Here is a 13,016-nt window from a genome sequence, read left to right as displayed (position 1 = left end):
TAAGTTGCGCTTGGAAAAAACAAATCCACCAACAGTACAAAACAAAACAAAACACATAATTAAAAAAAAAAAAAACTATTTACCTTAGAAGGGATGTCAAACACATTTAGAATTAACCCCTTAAACCCTTCATTCCCCTTATAGACGTACCGGGACGTCCAAAAAATGCCCACTAAGAAACCCCTATGGACGTCCCGGTGTGTCCCGCCCTTCGTGCAGCGGCAGGGACACATCCCTGCCGCTGCACGGGAGACCAGGCTGTCGTTTGACAGCCTGGACTCCCCCCTGGCAGCAGAAGCCGGCATCGCCGGCTTTCTGCTGCCCGATCTCCTGTAACAGCTTCCGGCATGAAAGCTGGTAAGCTGTTACGGTTGCGGGGATATCCTGCCCTCCGATGAGGCACAGAGAAGCTGCGATCTCTATGCAGGTCCTCATCCCAGTGTGATCGGTGCACGGGGATCGCGGGGAGGGGAGTGACAAACCATGTCTCTCACTCCCCCTCCCGTCCTGAAACGGAAAAGCTAAAAAAAAAAAAAAAAAAAAAGTTAAACCATTTAAAAAATAATATTAAATAAATCATTAAAATGATATAAATAATACTAAAAAAAATTATGTGAGCTGTGATGTCATTGTGACATCACTGGCATGTCCCTAGGAGGACCTCTAACCATTACTGTGTAAAAAAAAATTATATAAAATACAAAAAAATGTAAAAAAAAAAACAAAAAAAAAAAAACCTTACTTCCCATTGCCCTAGCATAACATCTAGCCAGTATAACCCTCCTGCCCCCGTTCACAACCCCTAAACCCGTTAAGCCATAAAAATTATACAAAATTGTACACCTTATAGTATGCTCCCTGGTGCTGGGAAAGTCTGGAAAATCTATATAAATTAGGTATTTCTGAAATCAGGACACCTGAATTGATAAACTTGGAGGGGATTTCCCATCACTTTACCTAATTTTGTGAGGATTCAGAGGGAAAATGTAAAAAAAAATTAGTTTATTTTTCTAATCTTCGCTAGTTTTTACTAAATTTCTCATTCTAAATTTTCAGCTAATCATCCAACTATGGTATCAAACGAAAGCTCTCTCTCTCTCTCCTTGAAAAAACAATATATAGCTTACATGGGTACACTATTCACAAGAAAAGAGAATAATCGCTAAACCGACAAAAATGGCAAAATTGCTCTGGGCTTTGAGGTACCAAAAACCCCTGGGATTGAAGGGGTTAATGACAAAGCCTGTACATGTACGGGCTCAAAATCCATTGTTTTCAATGGGTTTAGGGACCACCCATTGTCCTTAAGGGGTTAATTGCATCGCTGCCCAGTGCTGGAATATAATATATTTCAAAGGGATTTAATATCCAAATATCTATTTTACTCATTGTCAAAAATATTGTATTTCCTTTTACAATGGTTCTAAATTTTTATAATATTTCATTTGTTTGTGTTCTAGCTTTGTTATCTTAGCCCAATCTACTAGACAAACAACCTTGTCATATGGTTTATGGTAAACAATAGACTGGCTCAGTCTTAATCGCCATGCCAGACATACTAACTAATGAAAGCCTAAGGAGGACAGGACTTCATTAGCACCGCAAAAACGAATAAACAAAGCGTGGTGTTTGAGTTCTAAAATCACATGACTGACAATGGCGGCATCCCTGTCTGCAGACAAAGGAAGTTTATTGGAACAAAATGAGATAAAACCAGTTTTTGACAATTCTATCCTACTGTACAATACTGTATACATACCGGATTATATGCTCAAGGAAAAAAAAAATCTGAAACGGTAAATTATGGATTTGATAAAACTTTATGGAACTGAAATATTCCTGCAAAGAATCAGTTTTGCTTTTTTTTGTGTGTATAGTAAACAGTTAAAATATACATCCGGGATTTAGCATGCATAAAATATATTTATTTATAATCTATCTAGCTGTGTAATCTGGAGATGAAAAATTCAATTTGCTATATAGGAGAAAACGCATCTTAAACTGAAACACGAATTATATGTCCATCCGATTTGCTTTCCTTTTTATTATTATGTAAATCGAACCAAGTCTGGCTCAGCCAGCCCCGACTGACTTCGCTTTACATTACAGAACGGTCCGATCCCAGTGATCTTTCCCCACAAGAAGCTAACCCTATATAACATGAGGATCGCCTTACAGACCGTATACAGGGCCAGCTCAGCCCTTCTTGCTCCTTTCTTACATTTCTCCTGCAAATTCCTGCTTTTTTTTTTAGTAAAACCTTGGTGGTTGACAAATTACATTTGCACGCGCACGCACACACACACACACACACACACGAGAAGAGTTTTAGAAGTGTTTCCCAGTTATGTATATTATTCACAATGAATTATGAATACAGACAAACAAAAGATAAAAAACCCTTAATATAAAAATAACATTTGCAGTGATTATAAAGTCATTGTCCAAATGTGGTTTTCAGTCCTCAGACAAGTTACGATGCCTTTAAAGCCTCTGTCCCTGCTGCTTTACCGCGCTTCCTTCTCCTCTTGCGTTTGGCTTGTTCCGAAGCCGACGTGGCCGGAGGAGCTGCCGGCTTATTCTTTTTCTTAAGGCAACTTAAGGGGTTGGGACCGCTGACTCTTTTTCGTTTCTTCCCTCTGCGTTCGGGCGCCTTCGACAACTCCTGCTCATCCTTGAGGTGCTCGATGTTCTGCTTCTGGTGTTCAGGAATGATCTGACTGGTCTGCCCGCTTTGGACAGCGGCCACAGATTTTTGGGAAGGCTTGTCAAGCACTATAGTGTTCTGAATAATAAACATCAGAGGCACGCCTGCCTTTTTCTTAATTTTTGCTGCCAGTTCCTGATCCTGAAACGACAGAGAACACACACGTTTAGTTTGAGATAGATCGGGAACATTTTTTAATATTCCCTTTACTGTTTTCATGTTTACTAATCCACCGGGTCGCATAATGAATTCGCATTGGATTAAAAAACACAGGAGAAATGTGATACAAGGCAGAGAGAGATTATTATTTATTCATTTAAGCAGGAACGCGGTGCTTTGTGGAACTGGTATTAGCATATTATACCGAGGATTATGATGCAGATATCGGAGCACAAAACAAATTGAACACCGCTCTAATTCAAACATCTGATTAGTTATTCTATGCCGTCTATACAAATGGAACAGTAATGAAAACATTGGTTACTGCATCCAACGCAGATCTAAGCCAGAAATGGGGGATAAAGCGAACCGGAGGCTTCACATACAGATAGAAAGTTTGGATGTGTTTTGCTGTGTTGGAGACAGACACACAGCTGTCCCTATTCCACCATCGCATACAGAGAGGGGCCGAGACACGTTGTTCATTTTCAGAATCTCCACAAGGTCCAAACGGGTTCAGATTTATTTAATTCAAGATTGGAGACGTAGAAAAAAAAAAAAAAAAAAATCACACAATAGACACGTAAACACTTGCCGATATAAGTAAATTGTCAAACTTAGCACTGACTTTTCCAATTTGTTAATCAATAGGTAGGAAACATGAGGACCTGCAGGCGTCAACCACCCAAATCACCGCCAAACCCCGGACCCGGTCCTCCAGCAGTTATTAAATGTTTTTTGTAAAAAAGCCTAGCATTCAGCAACACCATGCAAGTCAATGGAGCCCAGCTTACTAATCACAATGTGATTATTAATGTAAACAAAAATTGGTAACATGTAAAACATGATTCTCCAGTGACATCACCATCAGGGCAACCATCCACTTCCAACAAAATGTATACCAAAAAAAAAAAGTCAAAAAATAAAAAGTACATTTTTAAGTCCTAAAATTAGCAGTGTATCTTCATGTGTGCATGGAAAGGGTTAAAATAGCTGCATTTATTGCCCTTTCACTTGCAAAAATAAATATTAGAATCTAGCTAGCAGGTTTTTTGTTTTTTTTAGCTTCCGCAGATGAGAAATATTTCTCAAATAAAAAAGGTGCTTTATTTAAATTTTACCATATCTTATACTTTTTTTTGTAGTAAATGAGATATAATCAAAATAACGGTATCTAAAGAAAGCCCTTCTTGTCCTGAAATGAAAAAAAACAAAAAAGATATAATTTGTGTTCACTGAATGAGACAAAAAGGAGATGATTACAGCCATTAAAATGCAGCTCTGTCCTTAAGGGGTTAAACTAAAAGAACTGGTCTCCGTCTCATCTGGAGCACGTGGGAAGGTCTGAATAGGGAGATTTATCCCTCGCAGAGCTGACAGGGGAGTTTGCAGAAAGTTGTGGGCTCAACTCCCTCACTTAACTATACATTACGAAGGTCCAACCCCAGCACGCTTCAGGAAGAGCTTGGCCGGCCCTGTATAATGTATAGTTAAACGTGTGAGGTTTCATTCGGTCTCCTCGCTTATTTAATGATCAATTATATACTTGGAGACTTGGAACCACAACTCTCCTTTTAGTGAATAAACCCCAAAACGTTAAGAGAGATGAAGACCTAGAACCTGGTGTGCGGGTATTTTAAAGTATAATGCAGTGGCGGATCTACCGGGGTCGCAGGGGTCGCGACTGCGACCGGGCCCCGGCGGCAGGGGGGCCCAAGCCAAGGGGCCGCCCGAAATCTTTTTTACGTTTTTTGTTTTTAAATAAGGCAGGGGCATCCAACATGCGGCCCGCGGGCCAAATGCGGCCCGCGAGACCTCGAGGTGCGGCCCGCGTAAGATCGGCAGCGAGGGCAACCGATCTTACACGAGCTGCACCTCAAGCCCTGCTACTTACTTGTGGGAGGGTCTTCTGGACAGCACAGAGGAAGCGGAGTTCACGTGACTTCCTACTTCCTCTGTGCTTTAGCAGAGAAGGCAGAGGGAGGCCGCGCCCCCTGGTGAAGTCTGTGAGCGGCATCGAGGGAGCTGCAGTACAGGTAAGGGGGTGGGGAGGGTGTTTGAATGAGTGTGTGTGATTGAGGGAATGAATCTGTGAATTAATGATTATATGAATAAATGAGTGTGTGTGTGTGTGTGATAGCATGGATGTGTAAGTGCTGGAACCTAGGCATGATGGGACTGTGATTGCTGTTAGCAATCACACTCCTATCATGCCAAGTCAGCCAGTACATGCTGAAACCTGGCCAGCTGCCCCCCTTGTGTAGTGATAATGCCAGCAGTATGGGGTCTGCACTTACAGCCACCCTGTACCAGCATGTACTGGCTGACTTGGCATGATAGGAGTGTGATTGCTAACAGCAATCAGAGTCCCATCATGCCTAGGTTCCAGCATTTACTGGATGGATGTGTAAGTGCTGGAACCTAGGCATGATGGGACTGTGACTACTGTTAGCAATCACACTCCTATCATGCCAAGTCAGCCAGTACATGCTGAAACCTAGCTAGCTGCCCCCCTTGTGTAGTGATGCTGCCAGCAGTATGGGGTCTGCACATCACTTACAGCCACCCTGTACCAGCATGTACTGGCTGACTTGGCATGATAGGAGTGTGATTGCTAACAGCAATCACAGCGAGCACAGTCCCATCATGCCTAGGTACCAGCATTTACTGGTTTCCTAGGCTAACAGCAATCACACTCCTATCATGCCAAGTCATATTGCTAATTTTGTCCAATTGCGTGTTACCTACTTTTATTAAACATGTGAGTTTTTATTATTATTTTTAAAGGTGGGGGTCATTTTCGGTTTTGGCTAAGTGAACCCTGAATGTTTTGGTCCAGAATTTTCATTTTAGTTCATCCCTAGAATAAATCTAGGGAATCCTGAATTTGTAGTCGCAAAACTTTCAAGGCCCAGAAATCAGTGAGAGGAAGAGTAAAGGTTTTGTGTCATTTTACTTTATTTTAATCTGCATATTTTATTAAAGGCCATATTTTTTGTCACAGTGAAAAATGAGTGCGGCCCGCGCACGGATACAATTCTGATGAAGTGGCCCACTGCAGAAAAAACTTGGACACCCCTGGATTATGCCCTTTGTACATGCGCCCCTTTTTCTTTGATTATGATTCAATATGTAAATTGAATTTGTTGAATTAGTTGAAAAAAAATTGTTGGGTAAAAATCATGTTTTTTTTGGGGGGGTGAGGGGGCCCTTAACAGATTCTCGCACCCGGGCCCTGAGGCGTCTAGTTACGCCCCTGGTATAATGCATTGCACACCCCTTGTGTATCGACCTGGCATCTGCCTTTTTAAAGCACGGCTTATTTTTTTGTGTATCTTCTTTTCTACGTTCTGTAATTGGAACACACGTGCAACAAGGAAAGCTACAGGGTTATACGATATAGAGAATAATATATATATATATATATGCACAATGATAGGGGCACCCAAAACTACTACAGATCCTGTAATTACAAAGAACTAGCTTTAACACACAAATGCCACAAATAGAATCCCAACGGCCCCCTTATTGTTTGCTATAAATCATCCCCTCGCCTGTCGTACATTTCGCCGCTGACAGTAGCCATCTGCCTCCTGTTACACATCACTACCTGTTAACTTCACTCACACCAGATTGTCTACTTTCTTCTATTCACACCAAATCCACATTCTGTAACCCATGGGGTACTGGGGGGGGGGATGAGGAGCTCCCCACCCCACTGACGATCAGCGGATTTATTTAGTCCTGCTTCGCGATAGCTAAAACATAATGCAAGCAGCTAGGCAGCCCTGCCGACTCAACAACAGGAATAAATTGTCTCCAAGTGACATTTCCCGTGGATACCTGCGTGGCGATGAAGTAATGGTGTGGGTTGTTATCCGCAGTCATGGATAAAAGGCATGCAGAGCCACCGACGGGATTCTTGAAATGAGAACAGCTCCTCACTTGAAATCTTTGGGCGATTAATTTAGCTCCATACAGTTCTTTCCCCAAGGATTCCAACTCCTTTAAAACACAGCTGAAAAGAAACAACACAGCGCTTTATTCACAGACATCTTCTGCATAAAAAATTAAAATCAATATTATCAGCAAACAATTCTGTTTTGTGTTTTAATACAGAAACACGGAATGCGTCTTCAAAGGACCAGATCTCTGGCTCACGATCAGAAGATGATTCTCAGATATATCGATTTGCTATGTTTTCTATGATAAAAATGTCTATGGGAAACAATCCAAAAACACGGAGCAGAATTGCTGTTCTATTTTACACCCAGCACAGATGCAAAGGCTTTCCCTTAAACTGGTTATACTGTGCGGGCATTTAAATAATTGAAATACGCAGGTTGCAGGACCCTCCAAAATACACCGTGATAACTGCAGTTTGAGAGCATCGAAAAGAAAAAAGCCAGATAAACACAAATAAAAGAAAAAATAATGCATATAAATAACATCGGACAGAATGGTCCACCCAGAGTACAGGGCAGCGGAATACGATGGCGCGATATACAATGATAATAATAAAACATGCCAATAACCCAATGGAAGCAGTTCCTAAAGACCAAATACTTACACGACGGGTTAAATAATAATGGCATGCTATGAAGATGCGAGGTTTTATTAGTCTTACAAGAGTCAAAAAGGACTGTCCAATAAGCAGGAGCATTCCACAGGTTTCCATGGTGATAAGACCCCCACCATATTTGCTTTTTATACAAAGCCTCTATGTATGTTAGGGGGGAGATGTCCCTATATGGAAGGACAACTTCTTTGTAACCCAATTATTTTGGGGGGTACTATTTGTAGGGCAGAGAAACAGCGTAGATCCTTATTGCTCAACATGAGGTACAGAATGTTTAGCAACGAGTGACTTCAAATGAAGCCGGTGCTCTAAAGACAAGAAGTTGTGTCAAACAGGGGTATTGGGTGGGGAAAAAAAAGCATTAAACCAGGTGTATGCGTGTAAAAAAAAAAAACCCCAACTCTTACCACTGGAGTCAAGCTATCAGACACTTTCAAATCAGTGGTCATGCCATCAGACGCTTTTATCCGCTCATATCTAGCAAATTACCTTTTTTAACATTTCTGCATATATTACAAAATTCCACCGTTGGACCAACACATTTACACTGCACATCTCACACACACCCCTATATAATATCTTACAATATGGTGCATTTTTACTGTGGAAATTTAAAGATATAGCACCCCAAATAGCAGCGCTTGATAAATATCAGTACTTGATAAATGTCATATTTCAACATTCTACATGGGGTTAAAAAAAATTCCCCCATTGGACCAATACAGTTACACTGCACATATCTCAAACACAACCCCCTCTATTATTTCTGAGAATATGGTGCATTTTTACTGTGGAAATGTAAAGCTATAGCGCCCCAAATATCAGCCCAGTAGACAGCAACTGGCATTTTTCAGCATTCTACAGAGGGTTAAAAAAAATTTCCCCATTGGACCAATATATTTACACTGCACATATCTCAAGCACACCCCCTTCTATTATTTCTGAGAATATGGTGCATTTTTACTGTGAAAATTTAAAGCTATAGTACCCCAAATATCAGCCCAGTAGACAGCAACCATCATTTTTCAACATTCTACAGGGGGTTGAAAAAAATTCCCCCATTGGACCAATACAGTTACACTGCAGATATCTCAAACACATGACCCTCTATTATTTCCGAGAATATGGTGCATTTTTACTGTGGAAATATAAAGCTATAGCGACCCAAATATTAGCCCAATACATAGCAAATGGGATTTTTCTAAAATCTACAGAGGGTTAAAAAAAATTCCTCCATTGGACCAATTCAGTTACAGTGCAAATATCTCATACACACCATCCTCTATGATTTCTGAGAATATGGTGCATTTTTACTGTGAAAATTTAAAGCTATGGCACCCAAAATATCATCCCAGTGGACAGCTAATGGGATTTTTCAACATTCTGCATGGGGTTAAAAAAAATTCCCCCATTGGACCAATACAGTTACACCGCAGATATCTCAAACACAAGCCCCTCTATTATTTCTGAGAATATGGTGCATTTTTACTGTGGAAATTTAAAGCTATAGCGCCCCAAATATTAGCCCAATTCATAGAAAATGGGATTTTTCAAAAATCTACAGAGGGTTAAAAAAAAATTCCCCATTGGACCAATACAGTTACACTGCAGATATCTCAAACACATGCCCCTCTATTATTTCTGAGAATATGGTGCATTTTTACTGTGGAAATTTAAAGCTATAGCGACCCAAATATCAGCCCAGTAGACAGCAACCGTCATTTTTCAACATTCTACATGGGGTTAAAAAAAATTCCCCTATTGGTCCAATACAATTACACTGTATATATCTCAAACACATAACCCTCTATTATTTCTGAGAATATGGTGCATTTTTACTGTGGAAATTTAAAGCTTTAGGGCCCCAAATATCAGCCCAGTAGACAGCAACTGACATTTTTCAACATTCTACAGGGGTTGAAAAAAATTCTCCCATTGGACCAATACAGTTACACTGCACATATCTCAAGCACACTCCCTTCTATTATTTCTGAGGGAGAATATACTAGGATGGGAGAATTTTTTTTCAACCCCTGTAGAATGTTGAAAAATGTCAGTTGTTGTCTACTGGGCTGATATTTGGGGCACTATAGCTTTAAATTTCCACAATAAAAATGCACCATATTCTCAGAAATAATAGAGGGGGTTGTGTTTGAGATATATGCAGTGTAACTGTATTGGTCCAATGGGGAAATTTTTTTTAAGCCTCTGTAGAATGCTGAAAAATGCCAGTTGCTGTCTACTGGGCTGATATTTGGGGCGCTATAGCTTTAAATTTCCACAGTAAAAATGCACCATATTCTCAGAAATAATAGAGGGGGTTGTGTTTGAGATATGTGCAGTGTAACTGTATTGGTCCAATGGGGGAATTTTTTTTAACCCCATGTAGAATGTTGAAATATGACATGTATCAAGTACTGCGCTGCTATTTGGGGTGCTATATCTTTAAATTTCCACAGTAAAAATGCACCATATTGTAAGATATTATATAGGGGGGGTGTGTGAGATATGTGCAGTGTAAATGTGTTGGTCCAACGGTGGAATTTTGTAATATATGCAGAAATGTTATAAAAGGTAATTTGCTAGATATGAGCGGATATTTACCTTTAATTTGTTTAATAAACGTATCTAATTTTGCAGGGAGATATATTTGTGTGAGAACTCTGCAAAATCCACTAAAAATTGTAACATTATGAGATTATCATCACATTTCCAGGTCTAATGCACCTTTTGCTAACCTAAAGAAAAAGCGTCTGATGGCATGACCACTGATTTGAAAGTGTCTGATAGCTTGACTCCAGTCTCTTACCTTAGGTATAAGCGGCAGACCCCCTAGCTTCTCTGTGGTGCCACCATTGAACTTGAGGGGGTCTCTGTCATTAGAGTTCTGGGATTCTGCAGAATCAGTTATGCTTTTACAAGGGGGACACAACGCAGCCTTTAAAGGGAGCTGTCGGCTGTCATGCGCATTAAAGCGCACACGGTGGCGGGAGGGTCCCTTTAATATGCGTTCTATTAGCACCAATTAGCACCTCCTTGGTCCCTAAGTTAACACACAGTTTAATTTCACACGTAATGCTTAAATTTTTTATAAATTGTTAACTAAAGATGACAAAAGTAACGGTGCTGCGTGGGCATTTAATTGTAAAGCGTGTAGTATAACTCCAGAGATGAGCGGTAAGACTAGCAGACTTGTATACTAGTAGGAGCGGAGCATTTAAAGGGACAATCCAGCCATCATATGCACGCCGGTCCCTTTAAATGCTTGTGGCGTCCCTTTTAAAAGGGTGCATCTAGAGAATCCCCCCCCCAATACACATTTGCCCTTTTCACAGCCCCCCCCATGTAGTTTCCATGCAGGAGACGGGTTCAGCCAAACAAACCTCCCTGCGCGGGACACACTCACCTCCAGGGCGGGATTGGCAAACGCTGTGGGCGGAGCTCTGTGTGCACCTGTTTTTGCCCAATCAGTGGCGATAACGTTCAGCCCACATAACAGGAGGGCAGCTTCACTGTTAGAATGCATATTAAAGAAGTCGCAGAGGGGCCACCAGGGCCAGGAAACTTCACCTACATCTGCATTTATTAGAACAAGTCATACCTCCTGAGCTTAGAAGCTACATAACCCTGATGACTCCCATGACACTCAGGCAGCAAAACTAGTTAAAAAAAGTGCTTTTCGCATATCTAATGCAAATACATATTCTGCATAAAAATTGACTGCCTCTGCCATTTCTGCACATGTAAACTCCCATGACATTGAGCCAACCCAAATGCAGGCTGAGCATGTTGAGAGTAGTGCTCCTATCATTTGCAATGCCCGTGCGATAAGGAGCATCGCTCACTGGCTGGCACTCTGGGCTGTGCATCATGAGAGTGGCAGTCCGCAGCCGTACAGTGTAACGCTAGGGTAAAGCGCCGCACTCACTTCGTGGTGCACAGCTGCACCTCCCCCATCAGGTACTTCGGCAGCTGCTCCTTGATCTGAATCTTGTTCTTTAGAGCCGCCTGGCAGAAAGTCCCGTCCAGCAGCACCTGGTACGGTTCCCGGAAGCGGAAGCTGTACCGGTAAAGAGTCAGGATCTTTTTAGCGTGCTTCTGACGAGTGATCTTCATGGCGTTCGGGTCACCTCATCCAGCGCTCCCGGGGTAACCAACGTGACCAAACCAGAGCGCCCACACCGGATAGCGCGTGGGAATGAAGGGCTGGAAGTGACGTCGCGTGTCACGTGATCTCGGTGTGTGCGCTCTCTGCTGCCATCTAGAGCACTGCACGGTGCCTGGCAGATGTAACCCCTGCTTGGTTACTTAGAACGGGCGGCTTCCTGTCAGAGGCCAGTTTTAATCTGTGTTAATTAATGCAGAATCTCACACCTCTCGGGCACTTTTGTTAAACATTGTGGGACACAATCAGTTTTGTTTGTAAAGTGCTGGAAGACCAATGGAAGACGAGACCAAGGACCGATTGGGGTCCGAGGCTCTACATTAAGAAAAGTGGGCGGACTGGATGGGCCGAAGGGTTCTGATCTGCTGTCACATTCTGGGTTTTTTTTCTGGGTTATCTGTGCAGTCCTTTTGGTGAATGCGCTGGACAGGTCTGTAGATAGGGCTAGAATTGGGCTGAAGGTCAGCTAAACTGGCTCCTCAAAACATGCAGAGTGCGGGTTTAACCCGATAAAACGCTTCCTCCCTTCTCCCATTTTGGTTGTTGCGCTATGCCATGGAAACCTGTCCATCTCTGAACATGTTTTATCCCTTCCATGTACTCCCTGCTACTCCCTCCAGCCGAACATGATGGCAGACAGAGGAAAAAATGTATACTGCGCTGCTTAGACAAATATGTCCCTGAAGCCCCATAGAACATCCTGCTAATGATCGCCTCACCACCAAGACAAATGGTCACTTTTCATTGCCTATGCTCTCCGAGGTCTCTGCAGCTTTTGAAACTGTTGATCATCTCCTCCAAATTCTTTATTCTCATGACACGGCTCTCTCCTGGCTCAAATCCTACCTCGTTGACTGGACGAGTATTGCCTTCGGTGATACTAGTTCTTCTCCACTACTGTTCTCCTTTGATGTGCTTTAGGACCAGGGTTGGATTGAGGGTGAAATGTGGTGCTGGAGCTTTAAGGCCAGCGGGCAACAAATTGCGTAAGTTACTACTTGCAATGTGCAACCACACAACAGGACCTGATCTGCCACTGGAGTGTCAGTAAGGGTAAGTATGGGGTGTTATTGGCGAGTGGCCAACCTGGGCCTGCTTGGGAACCCTAAAATACCCCATCTTCATGTCTCCTCTTGGAAAACTCATCATCGATTGGATTCCAATGCCACCACAATGCTGATGACGCGCTAATCCTCCTTTCCTCTCCTGACCTCTCTCCCGCTCTTCTCACTCACCTCACAGACTGTCTCCTGAAATCGCATCAAAATGCAAGGAACCCAAGTTTAGGCTATGGAGGAAACTTTTGTCTACCTCCTTTCCTCAAAGCAAGTCAAATATAATTTATGGGTTTTTTGTATTATACTGCATAGAAAATCATAAAATGAAACCTACCGCATTTCTTTGTT

The 13,016-nt window shown here is 42.0% G+C and overlaps 1 protein-coding gene across 1 annotated transcript; it reads right to left on the bottom strand.

Moving 5' to 3' along the window:
- Nucleotides 1-2,473: 2,473 nt before the first annotated feature.
- Nucleotides 2,474-11,561, bottom strand: LOC149305640 (rRNA-processing protein UTP23 homolog). The gene is made up of 3 exons (XM_089477266.1): nucleotides 11,374-11,561; nucleotides 6,710-6,884; nucleotides 2,474-2,848 (listed from the first exon to the last, which is right to left on the bottom strand). Exons 1-3 carry the CDS (start codon nucleotides 11,559-11,561, stop codon nucleotides 2,474-2,476), a joined length of 738 nt encoding a protein of 245 aa, XP_089333392.1.
- Between the last annotated feature and the right edge of the window lie 1,455 nt (nucleotides 11,562-13,016).

The sequence above is a fragment of the Sceloporus occidentalis genome, unplaced genomic scaffold (assembly GCF_023333645.1).
Source record: "Sceloporus occidentalis isolate IW3139 unplaced genomic scaffold, rSceOcc1.0.p SCAF_11, whole genome shotgun sequence".
NCBI classification, from domain to species: domain Eukaryota; kingdom Metazoa; phylum Chordata; class Lepidosauria; order Squamata; family Phrynosomatidae; genus Sceloporus; species Sceloporus occidentalis.
The sequence above is the reverse complement of the archived record's forward strand: the minus strand, read 5'-3'. Positions and strand labels throughout refer to the sequence as shown.